This window comes from Dendropsophus ebraccatus, chromosome 4 (genome assembly GCF_027789765.1).
Source record: "Dendropsophus ebraccatus isolate aDenEbr1 chromosome 4, aDenEbr1.pat, whole genome shotgun sequence".
Classification (NCBI taxonomy): Eukaryota; Metazoa; Chordata; class Amphibia; order Anura; family Hylidae; genus Dendropsophus; species Dendropsophus ebraccatus.
The window spans coordinates 143,375,623-143,398,151 of NC_091457.1; the positions used below are offsets into that span (position 1 = coordinate 143,375,623).

At 45.6% G+C, this 22,529-nt stretch overlaps 1 protein-coding gene across 3 annotated transcripts; it reads right to left on the minus strand.

Annotated features, from left to right (window-relative positions):
- Positions 1-824: 824 nt before the first annotated feature.
- On the minus strand, positions 825-17,518 carry JOSD1 (Josephin domain containing 1). Of its 3 annotated transcripts, none has more exons than XM_069968923.1 (5): positions 17,341-17,518; positions 13,158-13,690; positions 11,277-11,405; positions 7,235-7,429; positions 825-1,835 (listed from the first exon to the last, which is right to left on the minus strand). In XM_069968923.1, the coding sequence occupies exons 2-5, from the start codon at positions 13,337-13,339 to the stop codon at positions 1,736-1,738; spliced, it is 606 nt and encodes a 201-aa protein (XP_069825024.1). In that variant the 5' UTR covers positions 13,340-13,690; positions 17,341-17,518; the 3' UTR covers positions 825-1,735. The 3 variants fall into 3 exon arrangements, with proteins under 3 accessions (XP_069825024.1, XP_069825022.1, XP_069825023.1); XM_069968921.1 differs by having other exon boundaries at positions 17,328-17,518; XM_069968922.1 differs by having other exon boundaries at positions 13,158-13,693; positions 17,328-17,518.
- Positions 17,519-22,529: the final 5,011 nt, after the last annotated feature.

Consider the following 22,529-nt stretch of genomic DNA (forward strand, 5'->3'; position numbering starts at 1 on the left):
TTTATGGATAAATTCCAGCCGTTCTGTGCGCCAAGGCTGGGATATGTAACACTTCTGTATGATTTCCTACATATGATATAATACACAGATATGTCAAATAAGTAGGTCTTATTAAAAAAAGGGGGGGGGCAGCATAACCACATCACAAGTGGTGAGGACTGGCGAGTCATGGTGCAAGTAAAAGCACTAAGTGTTTCTTGGTGCAACAGCTGAACACAGACAGGATGGGGGTCACAATGTTGCATCTATCCTTCTCTTATATAGAACATTGACATGGTGGCTTTAAAGGGGATATCTAGGATTAAAAAAACATAACTTTCTTCCAGAAAAAGCGACACGCTTGTCCTTAGTTTGTGAGTGGTATTTACAATAGTGAATGGAACTGAGTTGTAATACCACGCTCAACCTGAACACGGGTTGATGCTGTTTCTGGAAGAAAGCAGCCATGATTTTCTAATTCTGGACAACCTCTTTAAAGGGGTACTCCAGTGGGGGAAAAAAATCCTTTTAAAATCAACTGGTGTCAGAAAGTTATATAGATTTGTATTTACTTCTATTTAAAAATCTCCAGTCTTCCAGTACTTATCAGCTGCTGTATGTCCTGCAGAAAGTGATGTATTCTCTCCAGTATCACACAGTGCTCTCTGCTGCTACCTCTGTCCATGTCAGGAACTGTCCAGAGCAGGAGAGGTTTTCTATAGGAATTTGCTGCTGCTCTGGACAGTTTCTGATATGGACAGAGGTGGCAGCAGAGAGCACTGTGTCAGACTGGAAAGAATACACCACTTCCTGTAGGACATAAAGCAGCTGATAAGTACTGGAAGACTGAAGATTATTTAATAGAATCAATTTACAGATCTGTATAACTTTCTGGTATCAGTCGGTTAAAAAAAAAAATTATATATATATATACATATTTTTTTACCAGAGTATCCCTCTAAGGGGCTATGCTATCATGGTTGATCGGCACAAGCATATTGTTACGAATGTGTTCAAGTATCAGGGACGAGGGGTGGGGTGGGTGTTATATTGTCTGCACATGTAAACTCCTCTGCCTGCACCATGAACTCTGTCCTGACGTGTGGGTAATGTCTGCACATATACGGCTGTGCTATATACACACACACACCAAGTCATGTCCGCATTGTCATTTTTCTTACAAAAAGAGCACTTAATAGTCGAGAACAACAGCGTAGGCATTTACGTGCATACAATAGGATGGCTCAGTTTCTTTACGTCGTCGTAAAAGATGAAGAAAAATAGATCTTGTTTTCTGTCGGGGCCAATAATGGACAGCACGTAGCCGCCCGTATATAATGTACAGCATAAATCCAGAGTGTAAAAAAAAAAAAAAAAAAAAAATTACGAAGATTGCACTGTATAGCTTCCATCATGGGCTTATTCTATCACACGTAGTGACTGATATGCCAGGTTCACCTCTATTACCTATGGGCACCTTGTTTTCATTGCATGTTTTGTCCTTAGAAAAATACTGAGATGGAACGGCCTCCTCTTGCATCCGTACAGGTTGGTTCCTCCGGGATATTGCGGTCAGATACAAAAAGGAAAATGCCCACAGGTTGGACTTCATCCGATTTTTTTACTCAGAGGAGACCGACGCTCCACCCTGAACAGAGATTGTCAACAACAGGTAATAAAACTGTAGTGAATGAGAGAACAAAATAATAATAATAATAATAATAATGATAATAAAAAATTATAAAGTCCAAGGTGGTTACAGATCAGTCCGCCAACGCTGATGAACTTCAACCTCTTCCGGGACCACCAGCAGCAGCTCGCAGTTTTTGCCTCTTAGTTGCTGATGTAAAAATTTTCTAACAAGAAAGAGAATAAGGAGAAGACATTTCAGTAACGAGGCAAGCTGTCTAAGGGTGCGTTCACACCTACAGGATCCGCAGCAGATTTGATGCCGTGTTCAGTTACTTAAATGAAATCTGCTGCGGATCTGCAGCAGAAAATCAGCTGCGGATCCGGTAAGTGTGAACGTACCCTAAAAGAATATACAACAATACTTTCATTATTGCATGCTCTAAGAGATACAGGTACGCCAGATCGTCGACCTCTAACCCTATAGAACATTGGTGCATAACCTGCTGCCCTTCAGCTGTTGTAGAACTACATTTCCCATCATGCCTGGACAGCTAAAGGCTGTGCACACCTGCTATAGGGGGTTGATGAAGATGATTTCACACTTGCTCAAAGTGTATAATGCAGAGGCTGACAACCAAGGATACATAGTTAAAGGGGTACTCCAGCGAATTTTTTTTTATTTCAAATCAACTGCTGTTGCCAGAGATTTGTAATTTACTTAAATAAAAAAAAAAAATCTCCAGTCTTCCAGTACTTATCAGCTGCTGTAAGGCCTGCAGGAAGTAGTGTATTCTTTCCAGTGCTCTCTGCTGCCACCTCTGTCAATGTCAGGAACTGTCCAGAGCAGTAGCAAATCCCCATAGAAAACCTCTTCTGCTCTTCAGACTGGAAAGAATATACCACTTCCTGCAGGACATACAGCAGCTGATAAGTAGTGGAAGACTTGAAATTTTTTTAATAGAACTAAATTGGAAACCTCTTGACGTTAGTTGATCTGAGATTTTTTTTTTACAAAACTAAAGAAATACAATGGGGCATAGAGTAATAAAGGATTTCCCTCTATGGTTCCAGGATGTATCACGACTTATCTACTTCCTCATTTTTATTTATTGATGCTCAAGATGGGGTGGAAATGGGGAGAAAAGGTAACTGTAGATACACTCTCTTGGCTGCAGGTGTGCCGGCCTTTAAAATCTTTGCTAGTTCTGACAGAATGTAGATTTCAGCTACAATTTACAATAGCTCAAGAGCAGGTGTTTACAGTGGGTGGAAGCCATTACAGACTCTGACTAGCCTGTGGCTACAATAACCTGTGTGATCTAAGGCCTTTCTATCATCGCTAGCATTAAAGGGGGAAAAGTGGCCATGTTTTTGTAGCGCTGGAGAACCCCTTTAACTCTGTCAGCAGTTTCCGCTACTCTAGCTGTTCTGTAGGACTGGAGCTGACAGGCTCACCTTCGCTCCCCATGGGCACCAATGAACAACTGCATCCTGGGAACGGACTGTGGCCAGCTTTCAATGCAGGCCCGTTCTTTATACACATGCCACTGTCCCTCCCCATGTCCTGTTGTCTCAGCCACGTAGCTTCTCCATCCATGCAAGGAGTTTAATACAAACACTTTCCATTACACTGTGCTCAAGCAAATAGTGCAGGTACCATCACATACTCCTCTATAGGACGCCATGTATAGAAGAAGGAGGGGCCACTGAAACTAGATTATTAAAGGGGTACTCCAGAAAATAAAAATATCTAAGTCAACTGGTGCCAGAAATTACCAGAGATGTGCAATTTACTTCTATAAGTCTCCCAGTACTTATCAGCTGCTGTATGTCTTACCAGAAGTGGTGTATTCTTTCCAGTCCCTATGGGGAATTTGCTACTGTTCTAGACAGTTCCTGTCACAGAGAGAGGTAGCAGCAGAGAGAAGCTGTGGGGAAAGAAACACCACTTTCTGCAGGACAGCAGCTAATAAGTACTGGAAAACTGGAGATTTTTTAATAGATGTAAATTACAAATCTCTGGCACCAAAAAACTTTATTTTTTTTGCTTGAGTACCCCTTTAATGTTATTCACGACAGCTGTTGTTCATGGTTGATTGATACATATACTGTATCTATTCCCCAACAGAATAAACAAAAATGGGTTTTCTAACAGAGCCCGCACTGCCAAATCTCCTCCAGGTTGATGGGCTCCATTAAAGGGTTACTCCAGCGGGGGGGGGGGGCACTTTTTTGCTGGGACCAGAGGTGGGTCCCGCATCACGGCGCTCCGGTGCCTGGTTCCCGGCCACTTCCGGGTGTCTTTTTTTAAATCAGATAATTTTTATTAACACGTTCACTGCAGTGCAGTCACATAGTCATTACACATCAGCTATACAACTTTTTGGACATCATATCAGTTCAAGTACATAACAATTTGAAATATACCACATAATATATGTGGGGCAGGCAATAAACGACATCTGCAATGTAACCACCATTTTCTACATTTTCCTACTAATCAAACCAAACAAAACTTAACAAAGAAAATGAGTAACTCCCCCCCCCCCTCCACATGTATGTGGTGATATTATTGAATATAACATATCCCACAGATCGCTCGACACCCCGTGTCGGTATTGCGAGATGTCAGATATGAAAAGAATTTGTATAGTGGAAAAACACATAAAGCAAATTCCCAAACATAAAATTGCTATGGGTCACACTGTACGTCATGTATAGCCATCTATACTCACTACAAGGGGTTTCCAAGCCTCTTTGCATACCTGTAAAAAACCTCCTTATGCCCACCAGTAGTTATCCGGTTAAGGAGGGAACATAGAATAAGACTGTAGGATTGTACCATTATTATATGAGCTATCTGGCCATTGCATTAAGAAACTGCTGAAGAGGGTTCCTGCACGTTTGTAGTAGTATTTGGGTCGGTATGCCCGGTGTGTCCAACCATCTCCCCCAGATTTGCTCAAACTTGCGAAGACATTTCCTTTTAACGTACACACCCCTTTCTAGCCTAATAATATTGTTCATTCTGTTCAAGAAGTCAGGTATGGTCGGTGGTTTCCTATTGATCCATTTAGAGGCGATGCATTTGCGTGCCTGGCACAATATCCTTTGCACCCCTAGTACCGTATAGTCATCAAGATGCAGGGCACCAAGCAACCCTAAAATGTAGTGTTGTGGTGTAAGTAGTATAGAGACACCAAAAACCTGCCGAACTATATCCCTCACCCCCTCCCAATAGGCAGTTAACTCCCGACAGTCCCAAAACATGTGAAGTATATGTGCATTCTCCTCATCACATCTTGGACATTGGGACGTCGACCTGTACCCTATCTTGTGCATAAGATGTGGAGTTTTATATACTCTGTGTAGCAAAAATAGTTGTGGCATCCGTTGGGCTTCACATAGGGACAATAGGGGGACCGATTCCAACACCTCCCACCATTGACTCTCATCAATAGGTCCAACATCCTGAACCCACTTATCCCTGATTGTTAGAGGGACTGCAGAGAACTTTGCTTGTATCAATGAGGAGTAGGCCAAGGATATAGCCCCCCCGTCGTACCCCCTTATCTCCCACAGCGTCTAGAAGGTGATGAGATGACATAGTCAGTGGCGTTAGATTATTTTGGGTCTGCAATGCGTGGCGAATTTGCAAATACTTATGGAGCATTACATTCGTGAAAAGGAAGGATTCTTTAAGTGTCTCAAAGGAAACAATAGAGCCGTCCCTCCATACCTGCGCTACATAGAAGACTCCAGCACGTTTCCACGGAGAGAAACCCTCCAGCCGAAACAATTCAGGCAGCTGAGGGTTCCTCCATAGCGAAGTGAGGTTAGTAAAGCCAGACACACCCAGCACAGCTTTTGTATGAGTCCACACTCAGAGTAGGCATAAACCTGCCCTTACCCACCACACAGGCCGTATCCACTGCCGCCAAAGGAGGCGTGTGTCCGGTCAGCCAGGAAACTATCCGACCCACTACACCCGTCTCTTCCGTCTGCCCCCACCTTTCATATGCTGCAGTTGGGCTGCAATAAAATAAGAGTAAAGGATGTGGGATTGCCAGGCCTCCCTCAGTCTTGGGTCGCTGAAGAGTATCAAGTTTAATTCTAGCTGATTTCTTCTGCCATATGAGCTCTCTGAACAGGGTATTTATCTGTTTAAAATATTTATTCGGAATCCAAATGGGAGAATTATGCAATATGTATAGTAATTGTGGCATAAGCACCATTTTAATGAGATTACCCCTGCCCACTGCCGATAAGGGCAATCGGCACCATGTATCCACCTTGGTTACACTTTTCCTAATAATGGGCACTAAATTATCCTTAATATAGTCTCCCGCCTGTGCCGACACCACCACCCCTAGATATTCAAACCGTTCTACTCTCTGCAGAGGGATATGGGGAGATCCTAAGGACAATAGCGAAGTTGTCAAGGGCATAACCACAGACTTTTCCCAGTTAATGGTAAAACCCGATTTAGATCCAAACTGAGTGATGACATTCATAATAGGGCCAATAGAGTTATCATAGTCATCTGTGTAGAGCAACATATCGTCTGCATATAGGGAGACTTTTTCCTCTTCACCCCCCCCCTCCCCCCCCCCCCCCCCCCCCCCCCCCCCCCCCCCCCAGGGAAACCCCTTTATATCAGCAGATGAACGAATCAGTGAGGCCAGGGGCTCCACCGCTATGGCAAACAGCAGGGGCGACAACGGGCAACCCTGCCTAGTTCCCCTATATAAACAAAAGCTATCCGATAAGCCCCTCCAATAAGGCGTACATTGCTCCTGCGGAGCCTATTTTCCAAGTCATCAGTCTTGTCAGAGTAGTGAGACATGGTTAATGACCCTCTTGAGATCTCTAGCAACAGGAGGCAGTTGGTCCTCTATATCACTTATTCTGGTTTCAGCTGCTTTAACCCGCTCATTTGTCACTTTAAGATCTTGTCTGATAAGCAACAGTTCCTCCTTTAGAGAGCCCATGTTATTATGCAGTGAGAGGTCAGCAGCATACACATCCTTTAGTGTGGGGTCTGCTATAGCTGTAACAGACTGCTGTCCCTGTGAGCCAGCACTCCCATCATCCACAGAGGAGACTGCTGCGGCAGGCAAAGTGTCCCATGTCCTCCTCGGGGGGACCCCTCTCCTCCTCCTCCTCCACCCCTACAGCCTCTGCCCGCTCCGGTGCTGGTGTTACTGAGGGGACATGTACATACTGTTCCAGCTTTGCCGCCACCTCACGCACCTTCTCAGCGCCATCTTGTTTCAGCGGCGTCGTTTACTGCCTTTCCACCGGGAGGCGGGATCTGAGCGGACTTGAAACGGATCCCGCCTCCTTCACTGAGTGGCTGAGCGGCCCTGAGACGTCACGTCTCGGGCCCGCGCCAGACACCCGGAAGTGGCCGGGAACCAGGCACCGGAGCGCCGTGATGCGGGACCTGCTGCTGGAACCGGGGAGGTGAGTGGACGTCTTTTCCCTCGGCCATCTCCTCCCCAGTCCCAGCAAAAAAGTATTCCCCCGCTGGAGTACCCCTTTAAGAACACCTACCTCCAAAAGGCATCATATCCATCCAGCTGCAATTCAGCTGAGAATCCATGCCATTACAACGGCTTACCTTAGGTCATCATCATTGCCGATGCGCACAGGCCTCTTTAGTTTGGAGTCCAGGTTAAAATAAGTGCCCCCGACCTCGCGGACACATATCCAATGCTGCCTCTTAAGTGGCAGCTTAAGGGGTCCCCAAGAGAGACTGGAGGGAAGATTCATGATGAATCCAGTAACATTAGACAGTGAGATTAATCCAACGTCCCTATAGAGAGGACAAAAAAAAAAAGTTAGGAGAAAGAAGAAGAAGAAAAAAATGACAACATAATACAGCTGAAAGAATAGTCAATGATGCCGCATGTGCCCTTACATCACAGGAGCCTGTGGAGTATAGTAATATGTAGCTGGCATCTATCGGGCATTCTACTCATGTGTATTACTCTTCTTATAACTAGTCTAACTGGCTCCTAACCTCACTGATACCTCCATTCCTGCCGTACAAAGTAATATATATCATTAATGCTGCCCGATATATAACCTGACCTCTAGCATATCTGGGGGCAAAAGATGACCCAACACATCCATTCTTAATATGCAACAATCGTTCTTCAACCTGGTTGTGTGGACCAGAAGCCTTAAACTGGTACTGCAGCAAAAATCTTTTTCTTTCAAATCAACTGGTTTCAGAAAGTTATATAGAGTTGTAATTTACTTTTATTTAAAAATCTCAAGTCTTCCCATACTTATCAGCTGCTGTATGTCCTGCAGGAAGTGGTGTATTTTTTCCAGTCTGACACAGTGCTCTGTCAGTGACAGGAACTGTCCAGAGCAGGAGAGGTTTTCTATAGGGATTTGTTTCTGCTCTACACAGTTCCTGTCTCAGACAGGGATGGCAGCAGAGAGCACTTTGTCAGACTGGAAAGAAGACACCACTTCCTGCAGGACATACAGCAGCTGATAAGTACTCAAAGACTTGAGAATTTTGAACAGAAGTAAATTTACAAATCTATATAACTTTCTGACACCAGTTGATATGAAAGAAAAAAAACCCGATTGAGGAGCAGATATTGCACATTGATGGCGCCCAGATGTGTGAGCCTGGACTTGTCACCTTTTGCCCCCAGACATGCTAAAGATCAGGTTATATTCCTAGTGTATTACAGTGTAAGCAGGAATGGATAGATTACAGACGTCATTATAGAAGTTACAAGCCAGTCAGACTAGTTATAGGAAGATTAATCCACAGGAGTAGAATACCAGATAGATGACAGCTATTCCTATACTCACCGCCTCCTGTGATGTGGGCAGCCTTGGTGTAAGGAGACCTGGTCACGCAAACTGGAAATGTACATCAGGAATCTAACAATAGCCTCCCATTGTTTTATGTGGAATCTGCCATGGGAACAGGTCCTATAGGTTTAAAGGTCCCTATATACACTGTATACTTTTGTTGGCCATAGTAAAAAGCAGTGCTTCTCAATTCCAGTTTGGGCACCAACAGGTCATATTTTAAGGATTTCCTTAGTAGTTCACAGGTGATATAATTATACTCGGGTATTATGGTATTATCACATGTGTTCTTTATACACCATATCCTCAAAACATGACCTGTTGGTGGACCATGAGGAGTGGAATTGTAAAACACTGGTATAAAGGTGTATGGGGCTCACCCTACAGTCCACCGACAAATGATGTGGATGGAGATAGGGGTTGGGTGTGATGGGAAAAACACTGCCTGACCCCTTTGTTCTGGTAGAGGAGCCACAGCCAAAAGCTCCCCTCTCCATAGAGAAGTATGGGGGGGGGGGGGGTGCTGTGGGCAACAGAACGACTCTTACTATGAGAACTTGATGAATTTCCCCCATTGTTCCTTCTAAGCATGATAACACAGCTAAAATTATGTGAACTTACAAGAACAGAGGGCAACTACCTTGTGCAGAGGACCAGTGTCCAGCTTTAATTTAAAAAAAAAAATGAAAGTTGGAATCTGATTGGTCGCAATGGGCAAGTGCTCCTCTGCACAAGGTTAGGCCAGTCTACAAATAAAATAATTATATAATGATGATCAGGGTCAATCTGTCATGGCTGGCAGCTGGCACAGAAAGTCTTACCAGCCAGGCGATGCTCAAAGGAAAAAATATGTATGTAAATGAGCTCCCCTCCACAAGAGATGGAGCAGTCTTTCTACTGCCACCTGCTATCACTGTCCACTAACAATAGGTGGCACTAGAGAGACATCTTTTTTCTAGAGAACCCATTTGTGCAGTATTTCTTTTCCTGAACATTAATCGATACAGAATCCAGAAACAGACACCAGCAAAAAAAATGAACAAAAATATCCTGGTTCATTTTCACAAAGGATTTCCCAATCCTCAATGCATTGAGCGTGTCAGGCGTGTCGTACTCCCACTGACGTCTTCAATCCAATCATAAAAACACTTTCACAATGAGTCATGTCACACAACAACAAGGACACAGGATCCAGAGAAATGAGGAAAATCCATTTCCACATCTACAGGACAGATGGAAAACGAGTGATTTGCATTTAAGGGGTCACCCAGGATTAGTGTTGTGGCCGAACTGCGCAGGTTCAGCAACGTTCTTTGATCCTGACACTCGCCACTTGACTTCCTGCGGCTGCAGAGGTCGGATGGTCATAGACTGTATCCATGTTTTCTTGGACTCTCTAGGGCTGCATCCAACTTCTTCAGCTACCGGTAATTAATTGCTGCACACTCAGGTTTGGGCTCCGTTCACACGGAGTAAAACTGGGCCGAATTCCGCGGAATCCCACCAGCCTCCGTGACATACTAGTAGTCTCTCCGCGCTGAAGAACGGACATGTCAGTAGACTACCAGTATGTCATGGGAGCTGGTGGGATTCCGCCAGTTTTTACTCTGAGTGAACGGTGCCTTGGGCAAACAGAGCGTGCGCAAGGTTCGCTAATCTCTAGTGAACGTGAATATTAGTTATTTAACCCTCTACATGCCATTGTCAGTGCTGACAGCCACATCTGGGTGGTTAGAGGCTGACAGGGAACTATCTAGGGTCCTATTGGCCTCCTGCGTCATAATCGTAGGAAGCCAATTTGTTGTCAAGGCAGCTTCTTAAGGATACCAAGATACATATTGCTGGCTGCTAGGACCAGGCTGTGATACTAAGCTGATCTGACAGTTCACTAATAAAACTATATTGGGTGTCAAACTCTCGGCCCTCCAGCTAAAACTACAATTCCCATCATGCCTGGACAGACAAAGCTTTGGCTTTCCAGCCATGATGGGAATCGTAATTTTGCAACAGCTGGAAGGCCGCAGTTTGACACCTGTGGTATAAGTAATCACATAGTATAGGTAATAAGTAATTGTTAGTTTTTCTCTATTGTACATTTTGGTTGACCAGTATTGAGGTTTTGTACCATTACTGTGGCAGTGTCATCATATGTACCATCTACCCCAAACTGGTACTGATACTACTGATAAAAAAAAACAAAAACAAGCTTTGCATGTTGAAAAGTTTCAGGGGTCAGAAGAATATGACGATGCAAAGCAATTTTTTAAAATAGTAAAAACAACAAAACTATATACATGCAAAAAAAAAAAAAAATCCAATACCATAAATAAAACAAAAACCCTTAAGGGCCAGTTCACACGGAGTAAAACTGACCAGCCAGCTGGTTTCCCACCAGCCTTCGTGTCATACTGGCCGTCTATGGGAGGTTCACGTGCTTCCTCTCTCCACACGAAAGAATGGACATGTCAATTCTTCAGAGCGGAGAGGCGCAGGAGCCTCCCATAGTCTGCCAGTATGACATGGAGGCTGGCGTAATTGTGCCAATTTTACTTCATGTGAACCCAGAAGGTTTCAAAAACAGTTTGTTTTTCCGTTTGAATACCGGTGGCTGAAGAAGTTAGATGCAGCCCTGGAGAGTCTTGAAAAACATAGGTACAGCCATAGGCCATATCCACATTTTCCAGGACTCCAGCCAACTTCTTCAGCCACCGGTAATCAAATGCCGAACAACCAGACTCAAGCATGCTCCAGTTGTGCTGATGATCTCCAGATCACACCGTACAACACTTTCCATCAGTGTAAAGATGTAGTTAGATCATTACCTCCTCTTATCCCACCAGACAGCCTCATAACCCTTTGTCTGCAGAGCAGCCATTATAACATTTACATCATAGTTTCCATTTCCCAACATGTTTTTCTTGTGTGGCGTCACCAATGTATTGGGGGACAACCTGCAAACAATCACAAACATAACAAGGGAAAAGAGGGTTAATGCAAATGATAGATGTATAGTGCAAAAGCATCCATAAAAAAAAACAAACCACAGGAGAAAAAAATGTGATCAAAAGTCTACATATATGCAGCAAAACAAAGTAACAGCTATTGTTTCAATGCACACAAATGTGTATCCGTGGTAACAGACAACACCAAAACCCTGTGTAGTCTGATCCTGCAGTTACACTAACTTCTGTCTTTAGGGTCATAATATAATGAACGGCACTATGGGGAAGAAACACAACTGCAGTATCAGACTACACTTTATTTTTTCTTCTATTACCATGGAGATGCATAGTTTTGCACAACAGCTGAAGTACAATATTTTGGTGATTTATTAAGTTTCTTTGTTTTTCATTTTAGATCTATTTGGACCAATATCAGTAATTGTACAGGACATCATCACAGCACATACTGTGGGGGGCACCAAAGCCATGGTGAACTGGGCAGCGAAGAGGTTTTTCAGGGTTTTTTTTTTTTTTTTTAAGGGTTGTTTTTTTTTTTCTTGTCAGAAACTGCAAGAGATATGTAATTTACTTCTATTTTTTTTTTTAATCCAGTCTTCAACTACTTATCAGCTGCTATACATCCTGCAGGAAGTGGTGTATTCTTTCCAGTCTGACAAAGTGCTCTCTGCTGCCTCCTCTGTCCATGTCAGGAACTGCCCAGAGCAGTAGCAAATCCTCATAGAAAACCCACTGTTTTCCAGACTGGGGAGAATACAAGACATACAGCAGTTGATAAGTACTGGAAGACTTGAGATTTTTTAATTGAAATAAATTACAAATCTCTAGCACCAGTTGATTTGAAAGATTTTTTATTTTTTTTTGCTGGAATACCCCATAAGGGTATATGCATACAGTAATTGTCGCTAAAAATCTCGCTCACTCGCCTCCGCCCGCTCCAGCTACCCTTCCCGCCAGCTCCACAGGCTTCATTATATGCTTGGGCGGATTCCATCGTCCGCCCAAAGAACTGAAACAACAATTCTTTAGGTGGACAGCGGAATCCGCCCAAGCCTATAATGAAGCCTATGGAGTCGGTGGAGACAGAAACAGGAGCGGGTGGGGACAAGAGGTGGATTTTCAATTACTCCGTGTGTATATACAGGAAACCCCTTTATATTATTACTGTCATTTGCAGTTACTGTCATTGGCATTAGACACTGCAATCCCCAGATACAGCCTGGGGGAGAGTGCGACAGTGCGCTTCACTACCCAGCCAGCAGCATATCCGCCTTGTTTACTTCTAGACTATAATGAAGCAAACAAGTTTTTAATTTGATTGACAGCTAGAGATGGGCATGTGCTGCCGTGAACTTTCTACAAGTATATCACGAGAACACAGTGGGTCTTAGGAGTGAGACCCAGTGTGATCAGTAACTGCCAAATGTTGCCCTATGGCAGGGGATGGAAACCTGCTGCCCTTGGCTGTTGGAAAACTACAATACCCATCATGCCTGGACAGTCAAAGCTTCTGCTATCCAGCAATGATGGGAATTGTAGTTTTGCCACAGCTGGAGGGGCAGAAGGTTGAGCCTCTCTACAAGGACAACCACTGACCACCACTCCATCATCCCTTGATTTGCTGAGGTCACTAAAACGATAGCTACAATCTCATCCTCTCAGGTCCTGCACACCATATACAGTCTAATCACAGGACAACTAGGATTAACCATATGGACGTCACAGTCTTCCCAAGCATCTCACCTCTGGAATATTTCCTGAAGGGCTTCCCGAGTGAACGCTCCAGCATCCTGAAAGACATTGTTCAAGGCGTGGAGGGCACAGAGCTCCCGGCGCTGCTTCTCGTGGTAGATGTGTGCAGGCAGGGGCTCCTGAGACTCACTTCCAGACTTTTCCTTATCCCCTTTCCATGGTACACAGCTCATGGCTGTAAAGAAACGTTGGGGCCAAACCACAGTAATGCTGAGGATGTCCGAGAAAATAAAAGCCCTTTACAGTGATGGCGGACGGGGGGTCCTAGTATGTCACATGTGATTTATATCCCATACTCCTTCATATGGGTAACAAAAAAAAGATAAAGAAAACAGTGCAGGGTTCCCTTATGATGTATGCCCGGAGCAGTAATCCTTGTGATGTGCAACAAGAGGAACTACGCAGAGCTTTAGACCTTCAAGACAGGAATCTCTCTCCGCATCTCTCCTTTTCCTCCATGCCACCGGGCTCTTAGGGCTGGCACAATCACAAGGACTTCTCGCTGTTTACATGGGGTCTCTAATCTGCTGAGGAAAAAAAAAGTGGTTAAGATCACACAACAAGGATATATATTTTCTGCACCATCCCCATTTATCTGAATAGGGCTTGTAGAAATTCATGCTTTAAATTCAGCCGAATGAACAGTATACAATGCAATTTTCTTGGACTTTAAAGGGGTTATGCAGGGTTTGAAAAGGCACAGCTACTTTCTTGCAAAAACAGCACCACCCCTGTCTTCAGGTTGGGTGTGGAATTACAGTTCAGCTCTTTTTACGTCAATGGAACTGCTGCAAAACCATCAGCCAAACTAAGGACAGGAGTGGTGCTGATTGTGGAAGAAGGCGGATATGTTTTTCTAAGCCTTAATAATGCTGCGTTTACACGGAGCGATAATTCAACCAATCTATAGTTAAACGATTTTGAAGCAACGATTTGGATTTTATAACGATCAGCATGTAGACGAATAAATTGTTAGAAAATTCGATAGAAAAAGTTATTGCGATCGTTTAAGCCCATCTCACACATAGGGTAAATCGGTGAAAGACTGTTTACACGAAGTGATCTGAGAATTTTTAGCGAACGACCAACGACGATTTGAGAACTTGTTGAAAGATCAAAATGACCCATAATTGCTCCGTGTAAACGCAGCTTAAGATACAGTATCAATACCAGATTGTTAGAAATCCACACAGCTGATTCGAGGGGCCTCTGTGATAGGTTTGCCGACTCTTTATTACTTAGGCTAGGTTCACACTGCGTTTTCAGCATCTGTTTAATGGATCCGTTTTTTTTAGCGGTCAAAAAAGTAGTGTCAACAGTACTTTATTGTGCGTAAAAAAAAAAACGCATCCGTTTTGATCCGTTTTGTTTTTTTTTATAATGGAAGTCAATGGAAAAACGGATGCACACAAATGCATCCGTTTTTTGCAATCCGTTTTTTGCAAAAAACGGATCCGTTAAACGGATGCTGAAAACGCAGTGTGAACCTAGCCTTACCAGACACAGTTGTGTACATTTTGTAGCTGATATATCTGGTATTACACATTGCTCAGTCCCATCCACTTTAATGGGGCTAAGCTGCAGATGGCTGCACTACCAGTCACAGCTACACCAATCACCATTCACCGCGTCCCCTCCTTTGATGACTGGTGAAGGTGCTAGGAGACCACGGCTGATATCAACATCAAAGGGGTTATCCCAAGATTAAGGCTTTGTTCACACACTGTAAAATAAAAGCTAAATATCACTCTAATTTTCAGTAAAAATAAAACAATGTGTGACCAAAAAAAAAAAAAGGTCATATTGCAAAAGCAGGCGATAAATAATGTTCAGTATTTGGATGGTTGCATTTAAAAGGGAACGATCAGCAGGATAGACGAATCTAATCTGCTGATATGTTCCTACTGAACCAGAGACGCTGAGGATGAAGATATGTGTCTTACCGTCCTCCTCGGCATCTCCTGTGCAGCAGGAACAGATTCATCTAAGCTGCTGATAGTTCCCCTTTAATTACGGCCGTTATTATGTATGATGTGTGCACTGTTGGCCAATTTCCTACTGACTGATTGGAGGCTTTATTATATTGAAAGTACGGCCATATTTTGCCGTTATTTTATGGCATGTAAAAGTTATCCCCTATCTGCAAGTAGTTCATGGGTTGAGTGTAGTGTGCATGCTCAGACCTCCGCTCCATACACTCCCTGATTCCAAACTGCAATCTCATGACCCCTTATGTTCTTGCACCAGCTCGGTCAGAACTATTACTATCAGGAGCTGTCTGGCATATCTGGAATTGTAGTTCTGGACCAGCTGGAGAGCACTGTGCTATCCTGTCTATGGGGGATAGCCCCAGAAACCCCTCAGGTAACAATAACCACTTGATACCTTGGTGTTGCAGCACTGGAGCCATGAGGTCAAATCTGAGCAATGCTAAAGCTTCACTGACATTGACCTTAGGGTATAGTGACATTTCCCTCAGGGTATTGTGACTCCTTCACAAACTTTAAAGGGGTTATCCAGCGCTACAAAAACATGGCCACTTTTCCCCCTACTCTTGTCTCCAGTTCAGGTGCAGTTTGTAATTAAGCTCCATTTACTTCAATGGAACTGAGTTTGAAACCCACCCAATCTGGAGACAACAGTAGGGGGAAAAGTGTCAATGTTTTTATAGCGCTGGATAACCCCTTTAAGGCCTAACTGGCCTCAAATCATGCCTGTACCAGGGGAAGAGTATCCCGACTGAGTCCTAACGTGAACCGTACACTAGGGCAGGCATATCTGTACACAGCGCCAAGGACTCCTATGTTATAGAAAGAATACAAATAAGGAGAACAGGGCCCCATATTTCTATACAGTGCTGTGGTATGTGCTGGTGCCGAACGAATAACCCATATACATAGGTTTTATACTTAGGAAAATTGTTATGGATGAAGCAATATGTGCACTGCGGGAGACAGCGAGCGCAACCCGACAAAGTTGTCAGCGCGGAGGTAGTGCCCATGACCCGACAAAGTTGTCAGCGCGGAGGTAGTGCCCATGACCCGACAAAGTTGTCAGCGCGGAGGTAGTGCCCATGACCCGACAAAGTTGTCAGCGCGGAGGTAGTGCCCATGACCCGACAAAGTTGTCAGCGCGGAGGTAGTGCCCATGACCCGACAAAGTTGTCAGCGCGGAGGTAGTGCCCATGACCCGACAAAGTTGTCAGCGCGGAGGTAGTGCCCATGACCCGACAAAGTTGTCAGCGCGGAGGTAGTGCCCATGACCCGACAAAGTTGTCAGCGAGGAGGTAGTGCCCGCAACCCAACAAAGTTGTCGGCGAGGAGGTAGTGCCCGCAACCCAACAAAGTTGTCAGCGCGGAGGTAGTGCCCATGACCCAACAAAGTTGTCAGCGAGGAGGTAGTGCCCGCAACCCAACAAAGTTGTCAGCGAGGAGGTAGTGCCCGCAACCCAACAAAGTTGTCAGCGAGGAGGTAGTGCCCGGGACCCAACAAAGTTGTCAGGAGTAGAAGGGGGGCAAGCCATTTTGTAACCCAAAGTTGTCAGTACGGAGTAGTGTTGAGCAGACCTGTCAAATTGTTCGCGTTCTCCAACACGAACATTCGGCATTTGTTCCCGTAGCTGCAGAGGTTGGATGCAGCCCTAGGGAGTCCTGGTAAACATGGATACAGTCTATGGCAGGGGTGGGAAACCTTCCGCCCTCCAGCTGTTGCAAAACTACAATTCCCATCATGCCTAGGCAGCCGAAGCTTTAGCTTCGGCTGCCTAGGCATGATGGGAATTGTAGTTTTGCAACAGCTGGAGGGCAAAAGGTTCCCCACCCCTGGTCTATGGCCTATATCCATATTGTCCAGGGCTCCATCCAACTTCTGCACCTACAGGGATCAAATGCTAAGCATCTAGTCTGGAGAACATTACAGAACCCCAACAGTCTGACAGGTCCCCCCAACACTAGTAGGGAAAGGGGGTCAGTCACCTAAGTTATCAGTAGGAAGAAGATTGTGGCTTATAGTATATGAAGGAAGAGTTATGTTATGCAGGGTGCAGGGCTCAGCAGGGCCACCAGCTATGGAGCCCTGCACCAGGCATCCCCACACAGTGCTGGCCGGCTGTATGGCCTAAGTCTCACCCCAGACACATAGCCATGTAATGGAGACACTCACAATATCCGCTGACCTCCTTCAGGTGAAGCCCAGGCGCAGCTCTTCTCTCCCGGGTCCTCGATCACCACTGGCCGCACAGGCTCACATCCTTTCCCCGCTCTGGGCCGTCACTCCAGCCGTTCCCGTGCAGCTCGCCAGCCGTGTGACGTCACTGGTCCTAGCATTTCACCAGAACCAGCCCCATGGCTTTGGTCCCTTGCGCTGATTGGAGGTGTGATGACATCACACGTGTTCCACGCCTCGCTTTCGATAGGCATCCTGATTGGCTGACTCATTCCCTGCGGTGGGCGGGGCCTTGGAAACTGCAAACTACAGGGAACTTTCAGCTTCCGCCTTCGTGCATTAATTCCCCCCCCCCCCTCAATTTTTGTGATTTGGCATTTGCGTTATTGACAGCGACTTGTCTCTATAATCTTTGTTCCTGTGGTCATACTATAGCTAGCTGCATTTAGGCAGAGTTCACACTTTATTGCTGCCTAATTTTTAGGTTGCGATTTTTTTTAACCTTTTTGCATCAGCAACAAGAGCTACATTTATTACAATGTGATTTATAAGGGGAGATTTATCAAACATGGTGTAAAGTAGAATTGTCTTAGTTGCCCCTAGCAACCAATCAGATTCCACCTTTCATTTCTCACAGATTCATTGAAAGGTGGAATCTGGTTGCTAGGGGCAACTAAGACAATTCTACTTTACACCAGTTTGCTAAATCTCCCCCATAAAGTTTATGACACGGCCCGTATCATAGACTCCATTCTATGCAGATTCTGTTGTCTGTCCAAATAATGAACGTGCCTGCCCCAGTCTGCGAGCAGTTGCGAGCTGCGGAATGTGCGACAGGTTTTCCATCGCCATTCCATAGTGTGCACGTACCGAAAGCCAGGAACGGTTTTGAGGAGAGGACAAATCTCAGACTTTCTTTATGACCTGTTTATAGTCTGTTCCTGGCTTTGGCTTCAAAAATCTGTCAGATAACTCTCTGTCTAAACACACCATAGGACTGCTTGATAAGGGTATGTTCACACTGAGGGAAAACACATGGAGGATTTGCGTTGGATTCCGCCACTCATCCCTGCGTGCTCCCGCTTCACTCTCCGCGTGTTCATTCTTCGGGCAGATGGCGGAATCTGCCTGTGCATAGAATGGAGTCTATGGCACAGGCGGAGAGTGAAGCGGGAGCGCACAGGGATCAGCAGCGGAGTTCACCGTAAATCCACTGCGTGTATGCCTCAGTTTGCACATTCCCTAAATCTCTCCCCTTTATATTTAGCACTAGCGATTATGTTTCTCGGAAAAAAAAACAAATGTCCAGCTGGATAATTCTGTGCACAATAATTGTGCCGTGTAAGGGTGCCTTCACACGTAACGGATCCGCAGCGGATCCCTGCCCTGTACACTTTATGGGCAGACAAACTCGCAGCGGGATGTATACCCCGCTGAGTATGTCCGCAGCCCGCCCTGTTAACCCCCCGCTGCCGGAGCGTATACTTCATCTGCTCCCCGCTCCGGCTTGCTTTGGGGCTCAGCTCTGATTGGCTGAGCGGGACGTGGAGACGCCGGGAGCCCTGAAGCAAGCCGGGGCGGGCAGACAGCAGAATCTGGAAAACCTTAGAATGAAGCCTATGGTAGTAGAGGAAATGCGTGCGGCCACCAGAGTCCGCGAGCTGCGGAATCCGTGTTGGGTGTTCCGGCAGGATTCCGTAGTGTGCACATATCCTTAGGGATGATCCCAACTCGAGCATGCCATAGTGTCGGACTGGGGTACCTGGGGCCGACCAGAGGAAAAGATCCTGGGGGCCCAACAATAAAGAACCAGTGAGAAATGACATGTCAGTCAGTGTTAGTGCAGGTTCTAAAGCTGGGGGCCCACCGGAGGATCTCTGGTGGGCCAGTCTCGACACTGGCCATAGGCCAGTGCTTCTCAGCTCTAGTCCTCATGGCCACCAACAGGTCATGGTTTGTCAAGGCAGATTTATCTGACAGATTTTGGAAGCCAAAACCAGGAATGGATTTAAAAAGAGGAGAAATCTCAGCCTTTCCTTTATGACCCGTTCCCTGTTTATGGTCTGTTCCTGGCTTTGGCTTCAAAAATCTGTCAGATAAATCTGCCTGTGTAAACGCATCATTAGTATTTAACAGCTTATATAATTATACTCTGGTATTATCACAGGTGTTCTTTGTATGGGATACCCTCAAAAGATAATCTGTGGGTGACCCATGTGGACTGGAATTGAAAAGCACTGCCATAGGCTATATCCCTAGGGCTGCATCCAACTTCTTCAGCCACTGGTAACCAAATACTGAACAATCGGACTCCAGCATACTCTAGCTGCATTCATCCCTAGTGAAGATCATTGTGGCTTGCAGCTAGGGCCTCCCTCCTCCCATTGCTGGAGGTGTTGGCAATTAGAGTAATTATAGCCGCTAGGCTTCTAGCAAAGTTATCTGCAATCTTTAGCTCAAGCAAAAGGTAAGGTCCAGGGAAGCTTAGGATGGCAATGTTTTATAGTGTGTGATTCTATGTAGTAGATGTATGGGGCAGTATGGTGGTATTGATTATAATTTAAAAAAAAATTTAATGTTGTGCCATCAGTATTTTGCATCCAAAACCAGGAGTAGATTGAAAACACAGAAAGGCTATGTTCACACTATTGAAATTTAGCAGATAGCCACCATCTAATGGCAAATAATGGATAATAATTCGAAACAACGGACGTTGTTTTAAAATAATGGCCAGTGTTTGCTGTTAAATGACAGCCATCCGCTAAATTTCAGCTGTGTGTGAACATAGCCTTTCTGTGTTTTCAATCTACTCCTGGTTTTGGGTGGGAACATAGCCTTGTAATGTTTTTGTGGCAGTTTTTCCTGGCAAAATCATGCAGCTATCACCCTGGCTGCTCGGGTGATCGCTAGATCATCCGGCCAGCCCATAGAAGATAGCTGTGGCCTGCTGCCGCCGCTCCTATACTCCGGAGCACGGCAGCAGATCTCTATCGTGATCGTTGATTTTTCAACGTATTGAAAGTCTTCTATTACACAAAGCAATTATCAGCAGTAACGGTCGGCATCAGACAAATACAGCTGATAATCGCTTTGTGTAATAGGGCCTTAAGGGGGGTGCGTTCACACGTTCGTAGTAGGGGTGGTGTCCTGCGGACTCTATCTCCCCCATCATGATTAATTATAAAGTCGGGAGCTACGATACTATTTGAAAGTTTGCGCTTGTAAACTGTCACAGCCGCACTGCTACACAGCCCTGTAGATAGACAATCTTGTTTAAAAAAAAATTGTGCCATGCAGTAGAAGACATGTGTGTTCTAATGTACAGGAGTGGGAATTCCCTGCTCCGTACATTCATTATGTAGTATGCTACCCAATGGTGTAACATGCCACAGGGTCGCATACCCGTAGTGGAATTTTCGTTCCACTGCCAGTATGTGACCCGGCCCGGAGCATACATTACCTGCTTGGCGCCGCGGCTGTGTGAGGCTCCTGGCACCCCGTCAGCCAATCAGTGCACGGCAGCACTGATTGGCTGATGGGGAGCGACAGGAGCCTCACACACAGCTGTGGCGCCGTGCATGTAATGTATGCTCCGGGCCGGGGCTGCAGGCGGTTAAAGGGGCCGGTTTACATATCCGAAGTGGAATGAAAATTCCGCTGTGGATATGTAACACCATAGACCGTCACACTACCAGGATCGGCAGCAGATTTCGCTGCAAAGTTTCTGCGGATCCAGCACGTGTGAAGCTACCCTAAGGGTGCCTTCACACGTATCGGATCCACAGTGGATTTCACGCTGCAAATTCTGCTGCCAGTATGTAATCTCATAGAAAAGAACGGGCAATGAATTTGCAGCGTTAAATCCGCTGCGGATCCGGTATGTGTCAAGGAACCCTAATGGTGGCTTGATTTCTCGCAGTGAAATCCGCTGCGGATCCGGTATGTGTGAAGGCACCCTAATGGTGGCTTGATTTCTCGCAGTGAAATCCGCTGCGGATACTTGCCCATTCACTTCAATGGGCTGACATACTCACAGCAGGAATCCCCCTGCAAGTATGTCAAACTCAGCGCCATTAACCCCCGCGGCCCGAGAACATACTGTACCGGGTCCCTGCTCCGGTGCCATTACAGGGCTTCCCTATCCTTTGTAGCCTTCAGTACATTCGTTTTAAGTTTTGCACATGGAAAGTACGGCGCTGGCACACAGGAGGAGTTTTTTTTTTTTTTTAACTGCAGTCTGGTTCTCGTGTATGGTGTCGTTCTATTCCCTGGCACCGGCCAGGAGTGAAGCACTGTAGGCGGGCCACGGCCCCCAGGGGGAGGAGACCCCCGTTTCTCTATGATGATGCTCCATTGATTCTGATGGAGCCATGTCATAGAGGGGCGGGGGTTTCTGGGGAGGCCTCCAGTGCTTCATCCCCGGCCGTTGCCTGGGAATAGAACGGCGCCAAACACAGGAAACGGGCCGCGGTAAAAAAAACAGACCGCAGCACCAGCTTCCCTGCCCCAGCGTCCTATCCATGTGCAAAACTTGGATGGTACATTCCCTTTAAGTAAAAAGAAAAACTTAAAGGGGTATTTTGGGCTGGGGTTATTTTTGGGGTATAGCCGGGAAAGTGGTGGAAATAGAGGCCGCCGGTCACTTACCTTCCCGGATCGTGCTACCCCGTTCTTCGTCCCGCGGCCGCTTCCTGGTCTGAGCTGAGGCTTGAGACCTGACGTCTTTAGGCAGTTCAGCCATTCAGCGGTTGTAGCGGAGTCCCGCCTCGGACGCTGAATAGTTGAGCTGCCTTGAGACGTCAGGTCTCAAGCCGCAGGTCAGACCAGGAAGTGGCCGTGGGACGGAAGAACGGGGGTGACGCGATTCGGGACCAAGCTCTGGAATCGGTGAGGTAAGTGACCGGCGGCCTCTATTTCCACCTCTTCCCCAGTCATACCCCAAAAATAACCCCCGCCTAGAGTACCCCTTTAAATATACTAATTTGGTATTAATGTAACTGTACAGACCCAAAGAATAAAATTATATTATACCATATGGAAAACAGCATAAATTTTGAAAACATAAAAAAAAATTATAAATAAATTGCAATCACCCCTCAAACAAACAAAAAATTATTAAAAGTTAATCAAGAAGCTGTAAGAACAAGTACATCCTGTCCCCCCCCCCCCCCCCCCCCCCCCCAAAAAAAAGTTAGGAGA